The sequence below is a fragment of the Lepisma saccharinum genome, chromosome 2 (genome assembly GCF_977018435.1).
Source record: "Lepisma saccharinum chromosome 2, izLepSacc3.1, whole genome shotgun sequence".
Lineage (NCBI taxonomy): Eukaryota > Metazoa > Arthropoda > Insecta > Zygentoma > Lepismatidae > Lepisma > Lepisma saccharinum.
In genome coordinates this window covers 26,350,657-26,375,925 of record NC_139230.1, presented here as the reverse complement: position 1 = coordinate 26,375,925, position 25,269 = coordinate 26,350,657, and the positions used below count along the sequence as shown (strand labels likewise).

The following is a 25,269-nucleotide window of genomic DNA, read 5'->3' as shown; positions in this document are numbered from 1 at the left end:
ACAAGAAGCACGAGACAAATAGGGAAGGAGCCCTGAAAACAAAGAAACTCACGTACGTCGCACAACATGCACAATAAGTTTCAAAAGGGTTCAACAGCGAATAACAGTACCTGCCTTCTTCGCTGTAAAAAAAGTAAAATTGCTATAATATTCTTCCAATGTAATTTCCTTTCTCGTTTCTATTATTACTATTATATCTATTATTCAAAAAGACGTGCCAAAAGACTGCAGGCTTATCTCCAATTCTCTCGTTTAGTTAAATCATGGATTATTTTGTAACCAATTATTTATTTTCGCAGTTCTTGCCGTTTAGAATGCAGCGACAGAAATTAAAATTCCACACAATTTTAATTAACAAGCTCAAATGTATTCTTGATTGCTATTCAGTACATCATTCATTTAATACAAACATACCCAAAGTGTAGCTACTATGAGTAATTTAACAACACACTTTCATCATCAACAATTCGAGCGTCCAGCGCTCCATTTAACGTATCGGACAGTTCCCCCATTCAATTTTAACAATCAAGTGCAAACTACCAAGTGCACGTCCACTTAAACAATCTTATATCTTTTGCCAACTACTCTATAATAATAATATTCGTACAGAGGTTTTACCTCTATTAAACAACGCACATTGCGTGCTTGGATAACAACGTACGACTCATCTTTACTCAATCGAACGCACAGGCCAAAACGACCCTTATTTTACTTTACTCGTTATACTTTACTTTTTGTGTCCCCATTTTTCTAAATGCATCGTTAGTGCTACCTCAATGCGGATATGTCTATTATCGGGATACGAGAAAAGACAAACAAAAGGAACAGAAGGGCTCGTAGTTATTCTATGTCTTTGCGTTATTTTTGATTCAAGCACGAATGCGCCCACATTTGACGTCGCACGAGAAAAGTCTAATTTGACCTGGAACTATAAGTTCGTTGCACAATTCAAAATCCAATTTTGCCCCAACAGGCGTTTTACTCAAAAGGTTCATAAACAATGGCCACGCACAGTTTCTGTAATTATTACGAACGCCGATTTACAAAAAGGCCTGGTTCGCGTAATTTATTCAGAGTCCACACTAGTTTTATATTCTATGCTTCGATTTGCTTGTTTTGCCCTTGCCGACGTGCGCCAACGAAAATATACGCTAGGTTGTAACGCTACGAAACGTTCACCTCACAAAAAGACAAATACACGAGGGCCAATCACTTATGCAAATATGAATAAAAAAGGTATATATGTTCACATTGCCATATTCACGGTCTAGAGATTGTTGTACATACCTCCCCACGAATGTTCAAATCACGTAAAGTTGCATGGCCTTCCTTCCACTAGAGTCAATGTACTCGTTTCATCACCTTCTCCCCATTCAGTGGTCGGCGTGGCAGACGTCAATTTTACAAGTCGTGGATCGGGTACACTCTTGCCGGCGTGGACTAGATGACGCGGATCGCAACGGAAGCGAGCCGTTCGGAGTGGGCGTGCTATGTAGAAAAGCTGAGGGCGAACTGAATTGCCTGGTGCAGCGGGATTTCCGAGCAGGCATAAGCTGCAAAAATTCACCGCCAGGGGCAGCACCAGAGAGAGCAATCGAGAGGCGTAACGCGCTCGATGGCTAAAAAATTGGAGTAGCAATTTTTTATTACGTAAGGTTTGGACCCACGCAAAAGGGACAAACGTTACAGCGTTCATTTCATTCATGCTAGAGACGAACGAAATATGGCATTGGACTTCTCATTTTTGATTGCCATCTCGGCTTTTAATTTTAGTTTGCTCCCACAGAGCTTTTGTCTTGATATTCGATAGTCCAAATTAGATTACGACTTGACACCTGTCAACCAAATCTAATTTTGACTGCATTTTTTTTCCTTCCCTTTAGTTTTAGAGTTAGTCTGTAGTGTTCATTTTCGCTGATGTGAAATGTATTTTTATTTTTATTCACTAAATAAATAGACCTTCTAAGGGACTGCATTGGCATAACCGGCACTGTACCTGCAACTTGTCTAAACGTTTTAAAAATTCAAAGGAATTTTTTTCGCCCAGCTGGATACCGTTACGTATCCCTCATTTTCATTTTCGAGTTACGTTTAGCTAAGCAGCCTGACAGGAAGTATAGGAAAGTGTTAACTTCAGCACCAGCTCAGCGAAAAGCATTCGCCAATATTTGCAAAGGAAAATTGATGAGAGAGAAAAAGGGGAGGAGTTTTGATGAGGAGGAAGGCAAGTTGGATCTGGCGCTGGAGTGAGGGGAGTTGGTCTTGAGTTTTGGAAGAGAACAGGAGAGTGGTTCGGGAATAAGAAAAGGTTTTTTTTTGAGTTTTGGAGAGAGGAGAGTGAGTTGGATTTTGAAGGAGATTGAGGCTGGATGCAGACTTTCAGAAACTTGTTTGGAAGTGGAGTGCAGCGAAGCTGAGTGAGAATTTAAGAGGCGAACTTCAGCAAGCGAGTGACAGTTACTTTACAAATCCTTCGGTCCACGCTTCTAAAGAGAGACAGGTAATATACTTTTCTAATGCCATCCTTTGCCAATGCAGACTTAAGGTCATAGTAACCCAAATCATGAGAGTTGCCATTTTATAAAGGGTGCTGTATATTTAAGTTTATTCAGGTACCTCCTGCAGTTAGCAGATGCAGCCAAGCGAGAGCTTACGAGCTACCGCTAACCCCCAATAGAATAATTACTTTAATCTAAAAGGCTCCAGGTTTGATCCCCGAACCTTTCGAGGTTTACACACTCAGTAAAAGTGTGTCACAATACGTAATCAAAATCTAATTATTGATAACAATCTGTTTGAACCAGTTTCCAAATTCAGATACTTAGGAGTAATATTAACAAATGAAAATTATATTAAAGATGAAATAAAAAGTAGGCTTAATTCAGGAAATGCATGTTAATTCTATCTTCACAAACTTTTGTCTTCTCATTTAATATCTAAGAAACTAAAAGTTAAAATATACAAAACAGTAATTTTGCCTATATTATTATATGGGCATTAAACTTGGTCCCTTACATTGAAAGAGGAACACAAATTCAGAGTATTTGAAAATAAGATCCTTAGGAAAATCTTTGGACCTAAAAGGGATGAGGAGACAGGTGAGTGGAGAAGGTTACATAATTTAGAACTACATAATTTGTATTCATGTCCAGATATTATGAGAATAATTAAATCAAGAATACTTAGGTGGGCAGGCCATGTGGCACGAATGGGAGAGGAAAGAGGAGTTCACAGGATTCTTGTTGGGAAACCTGATGGTAAGAGACCTGTAGGAAGGCCAAGACGAAGATGGAGGGACAACGTTGAGATGGACCTAAAGGAAATCGGTAGGGATGGAAAAGAGTATATAGATCTTGCTCAAGATAGGGACAGATGGAAGGCCTGTGTTGCTGCAGCCATGAACCTTAGGGTTTATAAAAATATGAACCAGAGATGGAATATTATCTGCTGATTTAAACATAAAATTATCACCAAATTTAAACCAATCCAGTTATTTCTACAAATAACATATAATATAGTGTAAAATTCTGCTATTTCTTTTTCTAAGACAACCCCCATTGTCATCATCTAGTTGCATACATTAACCCTGCGTTGGTCGGGCATGGTCTCTAGTTCTGGGTGTGTTGTTTTATCAACGATTGTTTTGTCAACACCCTCCATCTGTCTAGCACGATTTTGTTTTCAGTGTTACTCAGATCTTCAAGACACTAGGGTGTTTGTTGAAGCACCTTGCTGTCTTGAGTCCATGCACGACTATAGGTGCACCTAGTTTTTACTGAAAATCCGGTCTGCCATTCCATGCCCGACTAAGGAAGAATGTATTTTTATAATCTTATAGAATTTCAATCTTGATAGTTTTATAGAATCTCAATTGTTCAAAGAAAATATCTAATTGTTATAAATGAAGATTTTGTGTTTTAGACCATTAATTTAGCATATTTTAAAAACCTGGTGTCTGGCACCATGCACGACCATCGACGTAACTTTTCTCATGTGACTTACGAAGGGTTAAGCATGGAGGTTTTGTATGGAACATTTGCAACTTTTCTTTTAAGAGCTTGGTAGCATATGTGTTATCAGACTCCTGCATAGCCAAATGATTAATACTCTCAACTTTGGTGCAAGTGATCAGAGATTCGATTCCTGGTGCATGCCTCAAAAATGTTGGTGTTGACCAAGTATCATGATGACAATTGCAAGCTACTTGAAAAGAAGTAGTTTTCTTGGGTCTCAAAAGTCAGAAAAAGACAGTGATGGGACTGGATATGCTGACTATGGATCACCCAATGAAAATCTCTTTGGCAGGCCATGGCTCTCAGAAGGCTGTTGGGCCAAGGGGTTTAGTTCAGTTTTAACCCATACGTTATAAGCATTATTATATTTTATATTGTTGCTTTATTGGTATCAGTTAAATTTCATACCAGGACATTCCTAGTAAAAATTATAAAATGAAAAATCTGGAAATAATTAAGAAGAGCCTTGGTGCATCTTTGTTGAGTCTTAAATGTATTGAAATTATCAACTAGATCTTCTTGCACATCACTTCCTTATTTTGTAATCTTGGTAAACACGATTCGGTAATACTGATATCACTAAATATGCTAAAAACTGCTTTATCCTTAAGTGACCCCTAATTTAGAATTGTAAGTTAATGCATGTATTATAAACATGGGATATTTCAAAAGTGTCTTAGGGCCGCTCCTATACCTTCTGTACATGGATGACCTCCCTGAAAAACTGTCCTCCCTCCCTATCAATATACTTTTGTTTGTGGATGACTGTAAACTCTTTAAGGAGATCTCATCGCATCATGACATGATGGTGTCTACTTATTCTATTGAAAACAATCCAATCCAAAACGTTTCCACCCAAAAGGACCTAGGTATTATCATGGATGAAAAACTCACTTTTAATTATCATATTATATCTACCACTAAAAAAGCCATGCGCCTTCTCGATCTTCTATACAGATTTAGCGAAATTCAAAACCCATCATCTCTTGCTTTATTCTTTAAATCTTTCATCTCACCCATCCTTAAATACTGTTCCCCAATTTGGGCAATGGCCTCAAAAACCAATCTCACCATAATAGATTATGTTCTTAGTTTCTTTCTTGCAATTGTATACCTTCCTTTCGACATGTATCCAAATCAGACACCATGGCTGCTCTGATTATTCACACTCCATCCTTTCGTCGTGAACCAGCTGACATGAAATTTTTATACAAGATGATAAATGGCAAAATCAGAACAGATCTCCTAATCAGTAAATTCACACTTAGGGTACCCCAAAAGCAAACGCGCAACCTACAGCGCTCCTTGTTTTACAGGCTCCCAGAAATCTACAACAAACTTCCCCTGAATGTAGATATCTTCCTTCTAGAATGTAATTCTTGTATATTACTGACCAAGAACATGTAAATCTATCCCATCTTGTTATTGTATTTATCTTTTGTTATTTTTTGTTTCTACTTTATGTTGTTTCAGTGGAAAATGGCCAAATAAGACTGTATCTGAAACTCTGAGTAAATAAATAAATAAATAAAGAATGTAAGGAATGTATGGGCACACTTGCATAGACACATACGTATTTAATTATATATAGTGATGATGACACATACCATACATTCTCCTGTTAGCACATCAACATCCACCTCTGAAATACCTACTCCCCAAATATCATAACCATGGATACCGTCCCTTTGAACATTAAGCCTAGAAAGAAAAGAAACATGAATCTGTTTAGTAAATTAAGATAAAAAGGTATTTAAAATGGAAATTGTTTGGTGGAATACCTTCAGGATTAGTGAAAAATAGTAGATGCACATCAAACAAAAATCTTCCAATATTGCCACCTGTACGAAAGCATCCAAGTCATATTTGTGGATAACAGTGAATGGCAGAGAGAAAGAAGGTGAGAAAGGAAAGTGAAGAGAGAGGAAGAAGGGGGGAGTACATGCAAAAGAGAGTGATGCAGTGGCATATTCTGAAAATTTGACCTGGTTTACCACAACAATTCTTATTATGTTTATATATATATGCTTCTTATACAAAGCATGTCCAGAAAGTAAGCTCCGTTTGCAATTTATGCCGCAGCTGCACTGCAATCGCAAGAGTGCACATGTGTGCCAAGTAGTTGGACCCATTGGCATTGCAGAGACGTCAGTGTTAGAGAAGACAGAAGTGCAGATGCCTTGTAGTGGGTTGAGATAATGAAAATCGAAACACCCACCGCGTGTGAAGTGCACTCAGTCATACGGTTTTTGAAGGCACGGAATGTGTCAGCAACTGAAATTCACCGTCAAATTGGTGAAGTGTATGGTGAACAGATCATGAGTGCCTCAATGGTATCAATGGTATGGAGATGGGTGCAACAGTTCAACAAAGGACGGAACAATGTGCATGAAGAGGAGCCCAGTGAGTGACCATCTCTGGTGAAAGATGAATTGGTCCATGTTGTGGAAGAGAAGATCAAAGATTAATTGATTGACTTGCTTTATTTTACTACACTTTTTGTGCCACTTTTGGCTAATTTGCGAAGATGGGGATGAGTGATGATATGATGAAATTGATGAATAGACACTCGCAAACATCCATGCCCAGACCGGGATTCGATCCTGGGACTCCTGGTGTCATAGTGCAATGTGCTAACCTCTCTGCCACAGGGGCTGGCAGAAGATTAAAGAGAACTGACGATTCACCCTGCCAACACTGTCTGTGCATTTTCCACAAATTTCCCGGTCGCTGTTTCATGAAATTGCATCGAACAGACTGAACTTCTGCAAATTGTGAACCTGCTGGGTCCCACGTTCACTTGCAGAAGATCACATAAAGAACCAAGTGGGGAGTGCATTACTGTTTTTGACATGGTACTGTGAAGAGGGTGATGACTTTTTGAATTGCATTGTGACTGGGGACGAGACATGAGTGTTGCATGAGACTCTGGAAGCAAAACGACAATCCATCCCAGATAGCATGTAAGTTAAGTGCAAGTTAAATCGACATTCGATTTAACTTGCAGTTAACTTACGTGCTATCTGGGATGGAGTGGAGGTACACGTCCTCGCCATGAAAGATCAAAGCCAGTCCGGTTCTGACCACTTGGAAGGTTCTGCGCATGGTGTTTTGGGACAGGCAAGTGGTATTGCTTTTGGACTTTTGTGAACACGGTGAAACCATCAACGCCAACACCACTTATGAAACTCTAAAAAAATTGTGTCATGCAATCCAAAACAAGTGATCTGGTATGTTAAGCCATGGTGTTGTTCTCATTCACGACAATTGTATTTTACACAGAGGAAAATTTAAAATTTTGTTCTGCCCACACTGCTGAATGACATGTGTGCAGGTGATCACACAATCACGTGATTACAAGATGGCTTCAATGCAGGAAAAATTGACCCACACCTTGGCCCGCAAGGTCACCAGACCTTATGACTTATGATTACTGGCTGTGGGGACATGTCAAGACTCAGGTATATTCACGGAAACCAACAGATCTTGATGACCTGAAGTTCAAGATATGTGATGTGATTCACAACATTCTGACTGAGCACCATCAGAACACAATTCTTGGAATCAAATTAAGATTGCAAGAGTGTTTGGATGTGAATGGTGCCCAGCTGGGGATCTGGCGATGAACCAAACATTAATTTTAAAGTTTCCTCTGGGTAATGAAAAATATTTTGTTGTAAAAAACCTATTACTTAAAAAAGTTATAGTTTTTTTAAAATCTTGCAGGACATTTAAAACACCCTATATAATGCACAATTACCCCTATATTAAAGCTAAATGTATGAAAAAAGTTGGTTTACTGGCAGTAAATGTGGAAACATGGAGAAACTGGAGTGATGTGTTCATATATGTGTCTGTTTATGTTGCTTAGCTTCTCATCCCATCAACAAATTATGCCCTGCTTACAAAAATTTCTATTATTGTTGTTTGCAGAATCACTAAATATTATATCAAGATCTGACACTGTAGCAGAGTGATAAATTATACCTTGTAGAGGTGTGGTACATTAAAATGGATTAATAGAGGTGTAAGTTCCAGTGGTCCTCCTTAAGCCTCATCAGTACCCCCAATTCCAAGGCCAGTCCTTCCCCTTAAGGCCATGCATATGGTAAAATTCCAAAATTAGTAAGAGACAAAGGAAACAAGCACAAATAAGAATCATCATCTTGTCTTACCAGAAATAAGTGAATGAGATATCTGTTACATATTGTTTTAGTAAAAAAATATAACTTAATAATACAACACATTTTTTTCACTATGATTCACTGAAAAACATAAAATCAAGGTTCGACTGTATAAATGTACAAATCAAAATACCAGAGGAAAATATACAAGCCTGAAACATGAGCTTACCAGTGATGTGCAGACAGGTCAATGCCTTTCTTGAAACATGTTTCTATCAAGGCTGGCCACTTAGCATGTTTCATGGTCTCTCTGATTGGCTTAATCCTCTCAAGCAAAGTTGTACAGCATATTTCAACACCCTGGTATATTACAGAGAAATTCATTATTTGGAAAATGAAACAATTATCAAATTATCATGAAAATAAATTAAATTGTCACATATCTATAAAGATAAGCAAAATCAGTAATAATAATAATAATAAATTCTTTATTTCCGTAGACCCATATCCATGGGTGTGGAAAACGTCATACAATACTAAATATTACAAATGGAGTAGGATTACAATGAAAAGAACAAAATGCAAACACAAAAATACAAATAAATCATATGGGTTAAACAGTTATAAGTGTCACATACTAAACTTGTAAAAGAGAAAATCCAAATATAGGAGACATACAATATCAAAATAATTTAAATGCTTCAATTTACTAATCCAGTTTAACTATTTAAATTCATTGAGATTATATAGAGGTATATCTGTTAAATACTGTTTAATTGCTTTCAGTTTCTTGCGAGTTTCTGTAATTTGTTTGATGTGTGTGGGAAGTTTGTTATGGTATTTTATTCCTGCAACATGAGGTGATTTGTCTGAAAGAGCAAGTCTGTGTGCTTGCATGTTGAAGTTCTCTTTTTGCTGTGTGTTGTGCTGATGGAGGGTCGAACTTTTATCTAATTTATGGTGTTTTAGTACATATCCAATTACTTTATAAATATATAGGGAATATATGGTCATAATTTTATTTTCTCTAAATAATTCTCTACATGAGTTTCTAATTGGTATTTTGAACATATACAGTACTGCTCTTTTCTGTAGAGTAAGCAATCTTTGAGTGTATTCCTGCGCAGCTCCTCCCCATGTTATTATGCAATATTCCAGGTATGGATATAGTATAGATTTGTGTTTATTTCAGACACATGATATTGTGTTAGGAGTTTTAGGAGATACTATAAGTTTTTCCCTACTTTTTTGCATACATGGCCAATATGATATGCCCATCTAATTTGTCATCAATAACTAAACCTAAAAGTTTAACTGGATTTTCATAATTGATTTGATTATCATGTATTTGTAAGTTTATATTATCAAAATTGGGTTTATTTCCAGGATTGAAAGCCATATACATTGTTTTTGTCTTTCTAATTGTTCTTGTGTATTTGCACTGTTAAGTTATGGTTGTGTCATTTGCGTATGTTAAAATATTTGTATTGTCTGGGGTGGGTAAGTCGTTGGTATATAGTATGAGCAGTAGCAGGCCTAGTATGGAGCCTTGAGGGACTCCTGTTTTTGCATATTCAGTGTCAGATATAATTTTGTGAACCACGGAGTTTTCAGTATGTAGTATCTGGGTGTACTGTGGTCTATCTGTGAGAAAAGATTTTATCAGTTTGGATGTATTTCCTCTAATGCCAAGATTGTATATTTTTTGCATGAGCATAGAGTGGTCTATGCAGTCAAAGGCTTTGGACAGATCCAGGAAAATAGCACTGGGTATCTATGCATCTACAATTATCTCAATAAATTGAGAAGTAGCAGCACTTGTCGATTTACCCTTTTGGAAACCATGTTGTAGTTGACTAATTATGTTATATTTGGCACAGAATTTGTATATTTTATTACAAACTATTTTCTCTAACAGTTTTGAGAAAGATGATGGATTCAGAAGTAAGCTGCACTTTACCTTGCAAACTAGTTCACTTGTCATTGATCCTCCACTTGTGGAACCATTGGGGTTGATCAATGTGTCGACTGGTTGCACATTTACCAAGTCAATTTCAATTCCTAGTGTGTGTGCACATACTTGCACAGCCTGCAAAACAAAATCACAAATTCTAGAAGTATTAACCCTTGAGCACTTATGCTTGCATGACCTATGTTAGTACTCGCATGGGATAATTTTACCATCAAATTATTTTCATTTTACCTCTATTTGTCATATGAATAAGCTTCATTAGAAAAATATGCACTTACTAATTTAGATACATTCATCTTCTGACATGATATCATCCTGATCACTTTCTGCACTTTGTATTCATCACTCTTTTCTACATGTTACTCCTCTGACAAAGATGTATCTGTACCAACAATTTCATTGTCTGTAGCTTCAAGGCAAGCCTCAAACTGATACATCAATCTCCTTCCTCTTTTCATTTTAACATTCAACAATACGAGAATGAACCAAAAATAATTGGTGGAGGTAAATGAGTCACAGCAAGGCAAGTGAAGGACATTCCATTTGAAAATAGGCTAGTTCCCAAGCTTGCAAAAAATTAACTCACCATGAAGAATCTGAATCTTTCTTCTATTTGGAAAAAAATTACCCGGCAAGGATTAGAGATATTATGCAATAAATAAAGCTCTAAGGCATCTGTTGCATTTGGAGATGATTTTCAAAAGCAGGTAGACAAATCTGAATGCTTGTATAGAAAGAAAAATGAATACAACTACAGACATCTACAAAATCTTGGTTTAGATAATAATAAATATTTCTAGTTATTGTTAGATTAATAAAATCAACAATTATTCAATATTTCTATCTTTCCATGCAGCATGCAGGACAAAATTGGATATGTAGAAATGAAATACAGAATACAGGTTGAACTTAGAACAGCTACTATGTTATTAAGGATCTAGATTTCAAATTTGGAAAGTGCCCAAAGTATCTGCATGTGGGTGACAGAAGTAAAATGTCAATCTTTGCTCAAAGTATGACAGAAAAAAATAGTTAAAAATATTCTAATATAACTGAACAAGTAGCAATGAATAATAGTATCTAACACACCTTACCTTTGTGTTTATACCTTGACCCATTTCAATTCCTCCATGTGAGATAGAAACTGTACCATCTTCATGATATATGGAAACTAAAACATTGTAGTAGAATGCTGGATACTCAAGTGGATATTTCATAGGAACAAGATATAAACCTTGTTTCTTCCACCTGTTAGCCTAAAAAGCATTGTTGAGAATAATTCAACATTTACTGTACGTTTACACTGGATATGAATGAATACATGAACAGAAAATTCTTATTTTGATTAATTATTTGAAATATAGATACAAAAGCTATAAGTAATCATAGTATTGTTTATGTTATATGCTCATAAACACATAATACTTTTTCTCTGCTTTGACATACAAATGTTATGTCTCATGACATCCATGAGCCGGCCGGCATGGCAGAGTGGTTAGCACATCCTGCTTCATCCCCATGGTTCCCTGGTCCTGGGTTCGAATCCCAGCCTGAACATGGATATTTGTGAGTGTCCATTCATCAATTTCATCATATCATCACTCATCTCCATCTCTCCAAATTAGCCAAAAGTGGCACAAAAAGCGAAGTAAAATAAAGCAAATCAATCATATCATCCACGTGAAAGTCACAATATTCTTCACACAGTTTCTCTTTTAATCCATCAATCATACACTGTTCTTTCTCTACTGGTAATATACACTGAGTGCTCACTGAATTGCGGCCACCTACCTAATACTTTGTTGGTCCACCTTTGGCTCGGCGGACGGCCTGGACATGACATGGCATGGATTCCACGAGGGGCTGATGTGTCTTCACACGGGGATGCAGGATGAATGGTTCAAAGAGCTCCATGCACAACATCCCACAGATGCTCTAAGATTAAGAGGGAGTTATGGGGCCAATTCATATACTGCATCTCTGTGGAATGTTCCTCCAGCCAAGCAAGTACAGTCCCACCTCGGTGGCACCATGCATTGTCATCCTGGAAAATGCCGTCCCCTTGTGGGTTCATGTGTTGCATTGTTGGGTGTAACTGGGCCCCTAACACCTCCCGATACACAAAGGATGTCACACGGCGATCCATACACACCAATGGTCCCAGCCCATGCCAACAGGAGTAACCCCATACCATACAGCCATCCCAACCCACCTGTACAGCACTCACCATGCAGGAAGGGTCCATAGCCTCATGCTGTTGGCCAGGGATCGCGACTGAAAAAAAAAACTGATTTCGACGTACTTTCAGTTTTCCTGAACCTGAACTAAAATGGCAGAGGCAAATTTCTGTCTCGCGGAAGTGAGCGTGGAATTTTGGTTCAATTTCGGTTTGAACTGGAATTGGCTTCTACATAATTTCAGTTTCGGTACCCCAAACTGGCTTACTGCGAGGCACATTAACAGTTCACTGAAATGAAATTTTTGAGAGGAAGATTCAGTTCGGGAGTACCAAAATGTTTAGGTTCAGGTTATAGTTCCAGTCTTCATGTAATTAAACACAGCATATTCATTTCAGATTTGATCGGTGTGGAATAGAATGTGAACCAGTTCAATAAATCAGTTTTCCTGTGTGACAAGATTGAAGGTTACTGACGTCAGTGCTATCTGCTAGCAGATTGGTGTTGTGCTGCTTGCAAGAGGGAAAGTGGAGGAAACAGCAGTGGAATGTCTGGTAATCACAAGCAACATTCGCTGCGTGGCAATGTGTATTACACCACGTCATGATCTCTCATGCGCACAGGCAAATCGTCGCATTTTCAATCAGATCCAGTGTTGCCAATTGTATTCAAATTTTGGTATACCAACTCTGGCTAGGGTGTTCATTTTTAAACTTATGCATGCTGTTCTGTTCTCTCTGTCATAACAAGAAGCATTTTAAAAGATTTGTTCTCTTACATAGATATATCCGTATATCCGTATTGTGCATGCTTGTGAGCTGTGACATTTGAGAATTCAGACATTTGAAAAAAAAAAGAAAGAAAACAAATGGAGAAATCATTTCGAACCACTCTCTGTTAGTCTTAATTACAAGCTGTCTAAAATTATTGCAAACAATACAAGTACATCCTTATTGTTAGTTCCATGTATCAAAAACATTGGAAATCATGGAAGGCTTATAATAGAAATAATTAAACGAAGATAATCATTTTCATTTAAACCTCTTCAAGAAGAGAATGGAGAAGTACAGAAGAAAGAATTACAAAAAAATATGTGTAAAACAAAATCAAGTATTTTGTTTCTGTGTGTAATTGTAATTAACATTGATCAATTGTCAGTTCATCTAAGTATACATTTCAATTTCACTTTTCCTGTTCATGTTTGAGTTTTTGTGGCCATATTCTTGCAGCATGCATATTTAGGCATTCTAGTTTTCAAGTAAGTTAATCATAACTACCATACCATTTTTATTTTTTAACATTTCACAATTTGGTTAAATTTCTGATAGTTAGGCAGTACACCATTTCCAGTTTTCTGGATTCAGAAAGTTAAACATTGTATTTGTCTTTTCCAAATTGCCCCAATTTTCTTAAAACCACATTACCATAAATAAGCAGCATATCGATTTCCAGGTTTCTGCTTCAAAAATTAAAATGTTAAATATGGCAACCTGGCATTTCTGTATTTTTAGCTTTGCTATTTCATTGCTTTCATCTCCGTTGCAGAGTGGATATCACAGCATGCTACGACGTTAGGGGTCCCAGGTTTGAATCCTGGCATGGGCATGGATATTCTTTGTAATGGTTTCTTCATCATATAATTATGCATCCTCATCATCGCGATTAGCCACAATTGGCAGGAAAGTGACAAAAAGTAACAACAATCAATGAATCAAATCAATAAATCATTTCCCCAGTAGCATAAATGACCATTAAATACTCATTTTACTTCATAGCTTTAAAAATATAAAATAACATGATATACTAACTAACTAACTCTCTAGTCTTCTTAACCTTGAAGGTTCATGGCTGCAGCAACACAGGCCTTTCATCTGTCCCTATCTTGAGCAAGATCTATATACTCTTCTCCATCCCTACTGATTTCCTTTAGGTCTATCTCAACGTTGTCCCTCCATCTTCGTCTTGGCCTTCCAACAGGTCTCTTACCATCAGGTTTCCCAACAAACTCTTCTTTCCTCTCCCTTTTGTGCCACATGGCCTGCCCATCTAAGTCTTCTTGATTTAATCATTCTAATAATATCTGGACATGAATACAAATTATGTACTTCTCCACTCACCTGTCTCCTCATCCCTTTTAGGTCCAAAGATTTTCCTAAGGATCTTATTTTCAAATACTCTCAATTTATGTTCCTCTTTCAATGTAAGGAACCAAGTTTCGTATCCTTATAATAATATAGGCAAAATTACTGTTTTGTATATTTTAACTTTTAGTTTCTTAGATATTAAATGAGAAGACAAAAGTTTATGAAGTAACATGCATTTCCTGAATTAAGCCTACTTTCTATTTCCTCTTTAATATAATTTTCATTTGTCAATATTACTCCTAAGTACTAGAATTTGGAAACTGGTTCAAACAAGTTGTTATCAATAATTAGATTTTGATTATTACCTAACACTTGGTTTCGGCCTGTAAGCATAAGTTTTCTCTTTGCTAACTTCCAAACCTATCTCTTTAGCAGTTTTGAAAAATATTTTAGCATTATTCTTAATTGTATTTATATCATCCCCTAATAAGTCTACATCATCTGCATGTGCTAACAAATGAGTCACACCATTTTATTTTAGTCCTTCGTTAGTTTCTTTTACCTTCCTAACAGCATATTCTAAGGCAAAATTAAAGAGCAATGGAGATAATGCATCTCCTTGTTTTAACCCATCATGAATTGTAAATTTGTCAGACATATTAATACCCACACGAATTTTACTTTCTGTTTCAATGGTGCATACTTTTATCATATTAACAAGCTTCTTAGGTATTCCAAACTCGACTAATATATTATATAATTTATCTCTTATGACCGAATCATATCTTTTTTTGAAATCAATGAATAGCTGATGGACACTGATTATATTCCCGCTTTTTCTCAAGTGTCTGTCTGATGAGAAAAATTGGATCTGTAGTTGATCTGTTACGTTTAAATCCACATTGGTAATCACCTAAATAACATGATATATCATTTAAAATTTTCAAAATTGGCTGTATTCAAAGTAGGACATATTCATATAACCAGCATATGCATACTGCGTTTCAAATTTATACCATCAAAAATTAAAACAAAATTTGGCGGCCCTGCATTTTTTGTGTTGTAAAACATCCCATCCGCCATTTAAAACAAGGCATTAATAAATAAATATTTAGTCATATATACAGTGTCATTAATATCCAGCATACACACTTTCAACTTACGTAGATATGACAACCCAGCATATTCAATTATTAAAAATTTTTCTATTTGGCTGTATTCACGGTAGCATAAATAACCAGCATTCCGATCTTCAAATTTCTGTCTTCAAAAACTGGAAGGTTAAAATTGGCACCCTGCATTTCCAATTACTTTAAACTCTCCCCTTTAACTATATTCAAAGTAGCACATATAACCAGCATATTGATTTTCAAGTTTCTATCTTGAAAAATATATTTAAAAAAATATATATTGCAACCATGGCACCAGCAAGTGTTTTGAATAAAACGGCTTGGTCTTTTGTCCTCTGTACATATTGAATTACTTTCCTCTATGCGCCTCACAGTTTTCTGGCATTTCAAAGGTCAAACCAATTCTCTGCAGTAGTTTGGCCAATTTCAGTTCCTTGAACCATTATTCCGGACCAAAATTCACCTCCGCTGTGGTGTGGACTGTTATCTCAAACTGATATGTGGAACTGTTTTCCCCGAAACTTGTTTCTGAAGTGGTGCAAACCAGAATGCTTTTGCATGAGGAGATTCGAGTTTCGGTTTGTCTGGGCTGGAGTAGAAATTGCCAGTGTCAATTCGAGTTTGAGTCCGAATTACCTATCCGATTTTGGTCTGCAGCACCGAACCAGAACTGATAAAGCGAGGAGTGATTTAGTCTGACCCGAACCAGAACTCAAACTGAAATGAATTTCAGTCACAATCCCTGCTGTTGGCGCAACACACGAACATACCCATTACAGTGGTGTTGCAAAAGCCGTGATTCATCAGACCAACACACCCTTTTTCAATCAGCATGCTCGTGGGCCCAAGCAAGATGAAGTCGGCGGTGATGCTTCATGAGGAGTGGGTGACGAGTGGGTCGTCTGCTATGCAACTTCATGCGTGCCGGTGTGCACTGCACAGTTGCATGGGACATGGGTGTTGTACATCCACTGTTTTATTGGTCCCGTAATTCCCAGATGCTGATGGTGCATTCAGCTGACATATGGAAGGTGACATCGTGGGGAGAGCATCATGTCCAGTTGGGGTGGTCATGTAATCAGAGCAGCTGCTGGGCCATTCCTTGTTGTTTGGAGGGGTGGTCGCAAATCCGTGAGCACTCAGTGCATATTAGACGTAGGATACATATCGGATATACTATTATTGAAAGTGATGAAAGTAATATTAATGAAAAACTATCAATTTTCAAATCTACAAACTATACACTCTTCTACAGTCAAGTCTCAAATTTTCTTTTAAAAAGAGAAATGAGAAGCGAGTCTTTCTAAAATAGTGTTGCTGAAAAGAAAGGTGTCTTGTCATTTACATTGTGCTCTATCAAACATGATTTTAAAAATATTGTAAGATCAATTGTAATGAGGATCAAGAAGAACTGGAGGAAGGAGTTCACTTTCGGCACTTTGAAAGTTGCAACAAGAAAGGATCACTTGTGCAGCTCTCAGTATTTAGAATTTTCAACAATGCTATTTATGTGTTTGTGTCACAGGTGAGCTGGTTTTGCACTTGAGGCAGGCTTGTTAAAGGTCCAGGAATTGAAAATAAATTCAGTTCCTATCCGGAAGAGAAAATCAGCTAGTGTAAATGGGTTCTAGGCCAAAAATAACCCTTTTATGTGTAAAGTATTTAAATTTGCCCCAGGAACCTTTTTATTCTGGATAAATTTAAATATGGTGCAGGAACCTCTTTCCAGATGAATTTAAATACAGTCCAGGAACCTTTCTTCCAGATCAATTTAAATATGGTCCAGGAAACTTTTCTCTGGCTGAATTTAAATACAGTCCAGGAACCTTTTTTCAATGAAACAATGTGCAACTTGTACCAAATTTAAATTGTGCAAGAAAAAAGGTTCCAGTCCTGCAGGGGAACCCAATATAACCCATTAAAATTTATGGGTCCCTGGACCTTTAACAACGTGACTTGAGGAAAGTTGCATGCTTAATGTCTGAGTAAAAAATGTATTTGATATTCTGTCAACGTGGAGAAGTACATGTAAAGAATCATTTGGACACTGCAGAATTTGAAAATATGTACAAATAATTATGATGAGAGTTCTAACAAATAAAATGGAAAGTTGCTGCAGCTGGATTTATTTTCTTAAACTTTGGAGCGAAAAGTGGTTACTGGGTTGTTTTAAGGCTTTGCATGAAATACATTTGATCATATTCCTGTTTCTTATTTAAATAGTGGTATTTGTATAATTTCTTTATTATTCTCAAGCTTTTATAGTTTATGTTTGTTTATGTTTTGTTTCTTCTGTCCTTTAGTTTTCTCCTCTGTTCAAAATTTGTAATATATGTGTGTAATTTTTAGTATTTGTGTAACTTTTGTATTTGTATAACTTTTTGTATTTGTATTTATCTAAGGTTTTGTGTAATAATTTCTATGTGTTTGTATCATGTATTATATATTTATGTAAATTATATTGTATATAGCAAATTGTAATGCCTATTGTAATTTGAGCATTCACTCTGTTATAGGCGACTGGTTAATAAATAAATATTGGCAAGATGGCCTTAACCCAATGCTAGTTAACACTTAGAATATCACTCCAACATTTAACAAACCAAATCCAACTGTAACAACTTTCACTAAAGTTCCCTGGAATATATTACTTGCAGATTGGAGGGGAGAGGAGGCCACAGAAAAGTCTGTTACATTGATTTCAATAAAATACAACTTGTGTGCATTTGTGGATTGGCATGGACAGAGGCATGTTTATGCCACCTCACCCTCTCACACACACATGACATTGTCAAATGTTTTAAGTGCTGTAGTAATAGTTATGTTGTGCCAGCAAGTTAAAAAAGAAGGTTCTCGTGGTCTTGTCCCCTATCTTACAAACTTCCTGAGACATCCACTGTATGCCTGTATCAATTCCAAGTTTAACCTACTTTATTGAACTCTGCTACATGTTTCTTCCGTTCCTCATAATCTGCTGATTTCAGTAGAGACTCAATCAATGCAGGCAATGGATTTTCAGTAAGCCCTTTTGGAATATAAGTAAAATTCATGTTCACAAGGCGAACATCCAGTGGGTCCTTTTTGGTCACTTTTGCAATATGTTCCATGATATATTCAATATTAGCAATTGCCTCAGTTGTTCCTAGAATTATAGAGCAAGTTAAGAACTGTATAGAAAATTTGAAAACATTTAAAATCGAACTACAGTGAAAATATATGGCATTAATTGTTTTAAAACAAGGTGAAGAGACCAATAAGAATAAAAATAATAATAAAATTAATAATAGTAATAAGACCTGGCTCATTTGGACAATGGGAATGAAATATCTTAGAAATGTTGATACTTTTGAAGCCCTTTTGTAATTTCATGCTGTGCTGTTACATGTGCTTTCATTATATTTTCAATACAGGTAAAGGTAAAGGCACATTTAGGGGATGGGTAGGGTCCCACACATTCTCGGTCTTAGCCATTTGGAGGTGATGTGATCAGCACCATCATGCTCTGGCCACCTTAACCCCTCCCCCCCCCCCCCATGTGGGGACCCATTGATTTGAGGCTGGGTGAGCCCCAGACCAGCTTTTTGTGCGGACAAGGCTGGAAAAATTCCAACTTTAGATCTCCCACCCTGGGAATCAAACCTGGGTCATCTGGATGGTAGTCAGACACCCTAGACTAGCATGACTCATATTTTCAATACAAACAAGACAAATTTGCTTAGCATTTTTTAATCATTGCAAATAAAGTTCATTGACCACTACAGGTGGAAACTTTGAGTGTTGATGTTTCTTATGAATAAGGACACTTCTTAGTAAAAGAAATTGTATGGTTTTGAAATTTCAAAACAGAAGGCTCAGTATGCTTTTGTGTTGTGCAGGGAAGTGGCATTATGAGTACTTGTATAAATTGGCTACTGTACATATATCCACATATTTTCATAAGTTCTTGACTATTCACAGCCTTTAAGCACAATAAGAACATATGTGATTGGTAAGAAAACACTGAAGCAATCCATCTACTAGGTGTAATTTACAGAGCTCATAACTTGAGAAAACTGTTGTCATTATGTATTTAGTCAAATTATCAGAAGTTACATTCAAGCAAAAAAAGTATTAGCACTTTATGTAAAAGCCTTGAAGTGTCAGTGACTGTATATAAGAACATGAAATGTCTTAAATATGTTTAACAGAATTGCACAGCTACAAAGTAATACAGCCAGCAGTTCATTCTTTAACACCCAAAAATAATATTAAATTATAAAACAAACAGATTACGAAATGATCTTTAACACGAAGCAAGAAAACACATTTTACTACCAAGAGCAATTTCATCAATCGCATGTTACATTTTGCAAACACTTACGAACCATAGTGGGTGTCTCAAGAGACCTATGAAGTCCTTAGGATGACTTGATGCAATACTGGCATGTAGGGGAGGGTGGAGACAATTGTAACAGCGGGGTAGTTGTAGCAGTGCCTCCCCCACATTTATGCTGTCTGCTGCAGGAACAAGTTTCTCACAGCGCATGCGCCATTACAGGCATGTGTTTGTGCGCCAGTGGATGAAGCCGGAAAGGTGTGGAAATAAAAAAAGATTTTTCTGCATGGTGAGTAATATTTTGAAATCTTCGTTCTTTTATTCTTAGATCGAAATGCGTAAGGCGAATGAGAAACAGAAGATATGTAACAAAGAGTGAGTGTATCAGGTATAAAACAGATAAATGTGGCACTCGGGAAGTGCAGCGTTGTTCCTGAAACTTTGATATTAGTCAATATGGAGGGTGTGGGGCTAGTTGTAACATAATGGGTGGGGTTAAATGTAACAGTGTTACAACTTACCCCATTTATCGATACACGTTGTTGCATGATAGAAAATCAATTTTCCTGTCAAAATATTCAGACGTAAAATTAAATCACTGATACACTGTTAAATAAACAATACTGACATTTTACGGTACATGCATTGTGTACTATCTCCTTATTTCCCAGATGGCACGAAACTACAAAAGGAAAACTGAGCAGGGAAAAATATCCCAAGAAGTATTTGTGCAAGCTGTCTGTTTCATTCAGTGGTTCTTCTTTGTCAATAATGTTTATCTTTTAGCAGTTGGTAACCCAATTATGATAGTCTGTATTTCAATCTTCTAGTTTATTTGGAACTTGATCTATTCTCCTTTTCATATATAATATATATAAGACTATATTTTTCATTTTTGAATTTCCACATTACTATATACAGTTCATTATGATATTTAGAACTAAGCAGTGAGTTAAAGGTGAAACTAATTTGTTTGTGAACAGTTATAATCATTTTTATGTTATCATTGTTCCTGATCACTGAAGAAAATTTAATTTTAGGTTTTCATTATGTTTACTGTTCTTATTTAGATGATAACTGTTTGCTAAACTGAGGTTTATATCATATAACAAAAACATAAAGACACATTTATCTTATACTTGCCTTCATATCAAACTTTGTAGCGTATTTACATTTGTATATGTTTAACTTTTGTGTATCTTGTTGTAAAGAATGGATCATATTCTATGTCTTTGTTACATTTTACCCCATTGTCTGTTAGAACATACCCCACCCATGGGGCAAAATGTAATGTTTGCATTGTCCTTTTCAAAAACATATTTTAAATATTTATAGAGAAGCAGTGACCTCGTATCTTTGCCAAATGATGTTAGAGGAAGGTTCAAAGATTATTGTCGTGCTAAGGTAAGATCAGGGATGTAACACTCATCTCCTATGATCACTTTTGTGAAAAATGTTACAATTGTCCCCACCCTCCTCTAGCTATATTGGTATACATATTGGATAAACATACCTGGAGCTCTACAGTATGTGTTTGAAGCAGTATTTGTGCGTACTGATTGTGGAAGTAGTGTCCATTTACTTGCATCATAGCAACTTTTCATTGCTTCCTTAACAAAATAAGCAACAGATTCGTTGAAGTGGCATCCCACATCACTATAAAGCGAAGCTTTCAGGTTCAAAATTTTACCTTCTTCATTTACACCAGCCTGAAAAAAAAATCTGGTTAATTATCAGTTAACATATTTTAAAAATTATCATGGTATTAGATATATATTTCATAGAACCATAGACCCTAGAAGAAAAGCACCTCACTATACATTATTCCAGGGTAGGTGTTTCAACCACAATTAATACAAATCAAGTGCATCATTTTTCATTGTCTGGATTCTATATAGATATATGTATATTAAAATTCTAACCAGCAATCAGTATCTGACACATCAGTGTCACACCTTTAACAGACAATGTCCAAGATGTAACATTTTTATAAAGTCTTAAATTGACTTCATAGATCAGAATATTTGGAAGCAATATTAGGGTCATAGGTTAGCTCAGGGTGATATTTGAAAGGTGGAAAGGAGAAATTCCGCCTCTCATTGCTAATTCTTGATTCTTGGTCCCAAAGCTTCGAGAGTAGTTAGAATAGAATAGAGTAGAATAAAATACTCTATTGGTCATTGGACAACATAATTGCAATAGACTTCATCATAATAAATATATAAATGTTAATATAAAAAAATTACAAAATAAAAGAAAATTAAAAATACATATTAAAATATTACACATTCAACAATAGAAATTTCAAATTAAACAACATGTTTTTATTTACTCTATATTTGATTGCGATACATGCCATGTCTATGAACCCATTTCACAGCTCTGTGATGTGATGATATCAGTAGATATTTACATTTTACAGGCCATGACGGAAATGTTCTTCAAATTCCATGACACTATATATACAATATCGTAATAATATATTATTAATGTGTTTAGCAAACTGCTTGTTTTCCAAATTACATATAGAAGCTGGTAGCAGATTGAATAGTTTCATTCCATTATGTTTAAAATTTTGCTGAGTCTTGCATAATCTAGTTTACGGCAGTTCTATATTCAGATTGTGCCTTGTATTATAGTCATGTACATCAGATCGCAACCTAAAACTGGGGAGGTTTTCCTTTATGTACATTAAACTATGATAAATATTTATAGATGGCACTGTCATAATACAGTATTCTTTAAAGATTTCCCTACATGACTACATATCATGTACTCCTTTAATACAATGTATAGCCTTCTTTTGACATTTAAAGACTTCCTTTGCACCTGTAGAGTTTCACCTTAGTAAATTACCATAGAGTAAATGTGAATGGAAAAGTGAGTAGTACACAGAAATCATCATTTCCTCACTTACAGACCTTTTTAATTTCCGCAATACATATAAGACACGGGCAAGTTTCTTACATAGTTCCTGGGTATGAACTGACCAGTTTAATTTTGTATCTAAATATATGCCAAGCAATTTTACATAATCCTGATTATTTAGGTAGAAAAAGTGAGTTTCTGTTTTTGTCATATTTAACACCAAGCTATTTTTTTAAACCATAAAGAGGAAGCATTTAACATTTCTTTATTTTTAATACTAAGGTTAGGAATACTATGATCATTTGTAATAAAAGTAGTGTCATCAGCATAGATAGCTTTTTATACGGTAGGCAATTAGGTATGTCATTCATATAAACTAAGAACAAAAATGGACCTAATACTGACCCTTGGGGGACACCAGACAAAACATCTAGCTCATCAGATTTCATATTATTAAATTTTACTGTCTGTCGTCGATTAGTGAGATAAGACTTAAGAAGGGTTGATTGATTGATTGATTTGGTGTTTTAAGTCCACTTTATGCACAGTAAGGCTAATCGGGACTGGACCTACAGTTTAAAGTGGAATCCGAACTACTTGTGCCTCCACCAGGTATCGAACCCAGGACCCCTTGATTACAAGGCAGCGACGCTACCACTGCACCATCGGGGAGGCCCAACTTAAGAAGGGATAGTTCGATATCATTTATTCCATAATACTGTAGTTTTTAAACAAGATTTCATGCACAACAGTATCAAAGGCCTTACTTAAATCTATCAAAGTAGCACATGTATATGAGCCAGACTCGAAACAAACTTACGACCGTCTCTACCACATTAATAGTAGATAGACCCAATCTGAATCCAAAGTGGGCTACATTAATAAGTGAAATCTGTTCAAAATAAGGGGTCAATTGCTTTTTTACACAGTACTCTATAATTTTAGAAAACATTGGAACAAGGGATATATAGGTAGGCCGGTAGTTACCAGGGTTATATCTATCACCATTTTTGTGGATAGGGACTGTTATAGACATTCTTAGGCTATCAGGTAAAATACCATCATTTAATGTCTAATTAATAAGATATGTAATTGGAAGAGCTATTATGTCAATTATATACTTTATAATAAAGGTTGATAGACCAAAAAAATTTTCACTATAGGAATTTTTCATTTTTGACACAATAATTAAAATTTCATCTATAGAGGAGAAGGTCTAAATATGGGCGAAGGTTTAAATATGGGTTCTGGAGTTATCAGCGCTCCCGGGTGCTGCAGCCTAGCAGAGGCTATTGGAACTGGTTATCTGTCAAGGACAAAGGTTGTGGCGCCAATTTGCAAGAGAAAGTGGTGGTTAGTTTTGGCCTTGGACGCTGTTATAGAATTGCGACCTCCAAAAACTTTTTGCAGGCATGTTTTAACTCAGCGTTTTCTGAATTCTCATCTGCTTTGTATAGGTTATGATATTAGCAGTACATAAAACAAATGTGGGCTTTTATAATGCCATGATCTGTTTGTGAAATATCTACCACAGAGAGCGAAAATAAATTGAAGAAGAAAAATAGCATGATGGTCTAAATATGGTCTAATGTTGAGATCACATTTTCAAAATATTTAGATATTTTTCTTAATTTCGATTTTCAAAACAACAGATTATTCATAAATATGAATTTTATAATGTTTTAGCGATAAATTACTATTTTTTTTATTTTAATTGCTTTTTGTGATATTGCCACTAGTAGCCCATATTTAGACCAGAATTTGAAATACATAATTTTACCATTTTTTTGGAAATTGCTTTTTTTTTAAAAAAATGGAGACCTTCTATACTTTAGCATGCTATTACATTTAAGTATATATTTCATAGATATGCATTTTAAAGGTAGGTGCTTGATATATTAATTTTTTTCCTCCGAAAATGACAACATAAAAAGGAGGGGGCCCATATTTACACCTTTTCCTCTACTAATCTGTCCCCACTTAAAATTTATATGATTAAATTGTGGGAAACTTTGCCTACCAAGATAGCCATTAAGATCATTGTTGACATTGTCTTCATAGTTCACAGGAATTTTGTTTAAATGTTCTTGGGTGTGATACTTGGTAACTTTGTTTCATCCGTTATCTTAATTTCCTTTTTTATTATTGACCAGGCAGCTTTGCATTTATTACTTGCCTTAGCTATGTACTCTTCATTAACTTTTAGCTTAGCTAATTTTATTTCCTTTCTAATTTTTTTTTAATCTCATTAGACTATAGTTCAATTTAGTAATATGATCGCCATTTTTAGCATTATCGTGTAGTCTGAGCATAATAGCTCTAAGGTTCGCTAATTTAGGAGTGAACCATGTTAGATGTGTTCTCATTTTCTTCTTACCAGTGCTGATAGTTTTATATTTTATTGGACAGCACTCATTATAAATATCGACAATTGTATGTGTAAATTTGTTCCATGCTTCAGTCAAATTATTACAAGCACTTAACAATTCATAAAAATTTATTTCATTATGGCTATCTCTAAGGTTTCTGATATTAGTTTGACCAAGCAATCTAAAACTCATAGTTTTTGTGGTGGGAGGTGTGGTA

At 35.8% G+C, this 25,269-nt stretch overlaps 1 protein-coding gene across 2 annotated transcripts in view; it reads right to left on the bottom strand.

Annotated features, from left to right (window-relative positions):
* The window catches only part of LOC145983962 (uncharacterized), a 182,869-nt gene that overhangs the window by 23,941 nt on the left and 133,659 nt on the right, over positions 1-25,269 (bottom strand). For both annotated transcript variants that reach the window (XM_083117184.1, XM_083117183.1), the window contains exons 18-23: positions 21,329-21,524; positions 18,431-18,642; positions 11,204-11,365; positions 10,098-10,226; positions 8,367-8,497; positions 5,621-5,714 (exon numbers count right to left, since the gene is read on the bottom strand). In XM_083117184.1, the coding sequence (XP_082973310.1) occupies positions 5,621-5,714; positions 8,367-8,497; positions 10,098-10,226; positions 11,204-11,365; positions 18,431-18,642; positions 21,329-21,524 (924 nt within the window). The remainder of the gene's footprint in view (positions 1-5,620; positions 5,715-8,366; positions 8,498-10,097; positions 10,227-11,203; positions 11,366-18,430; positions 18,643-21,328; positions 21,525-25,269) is intronic.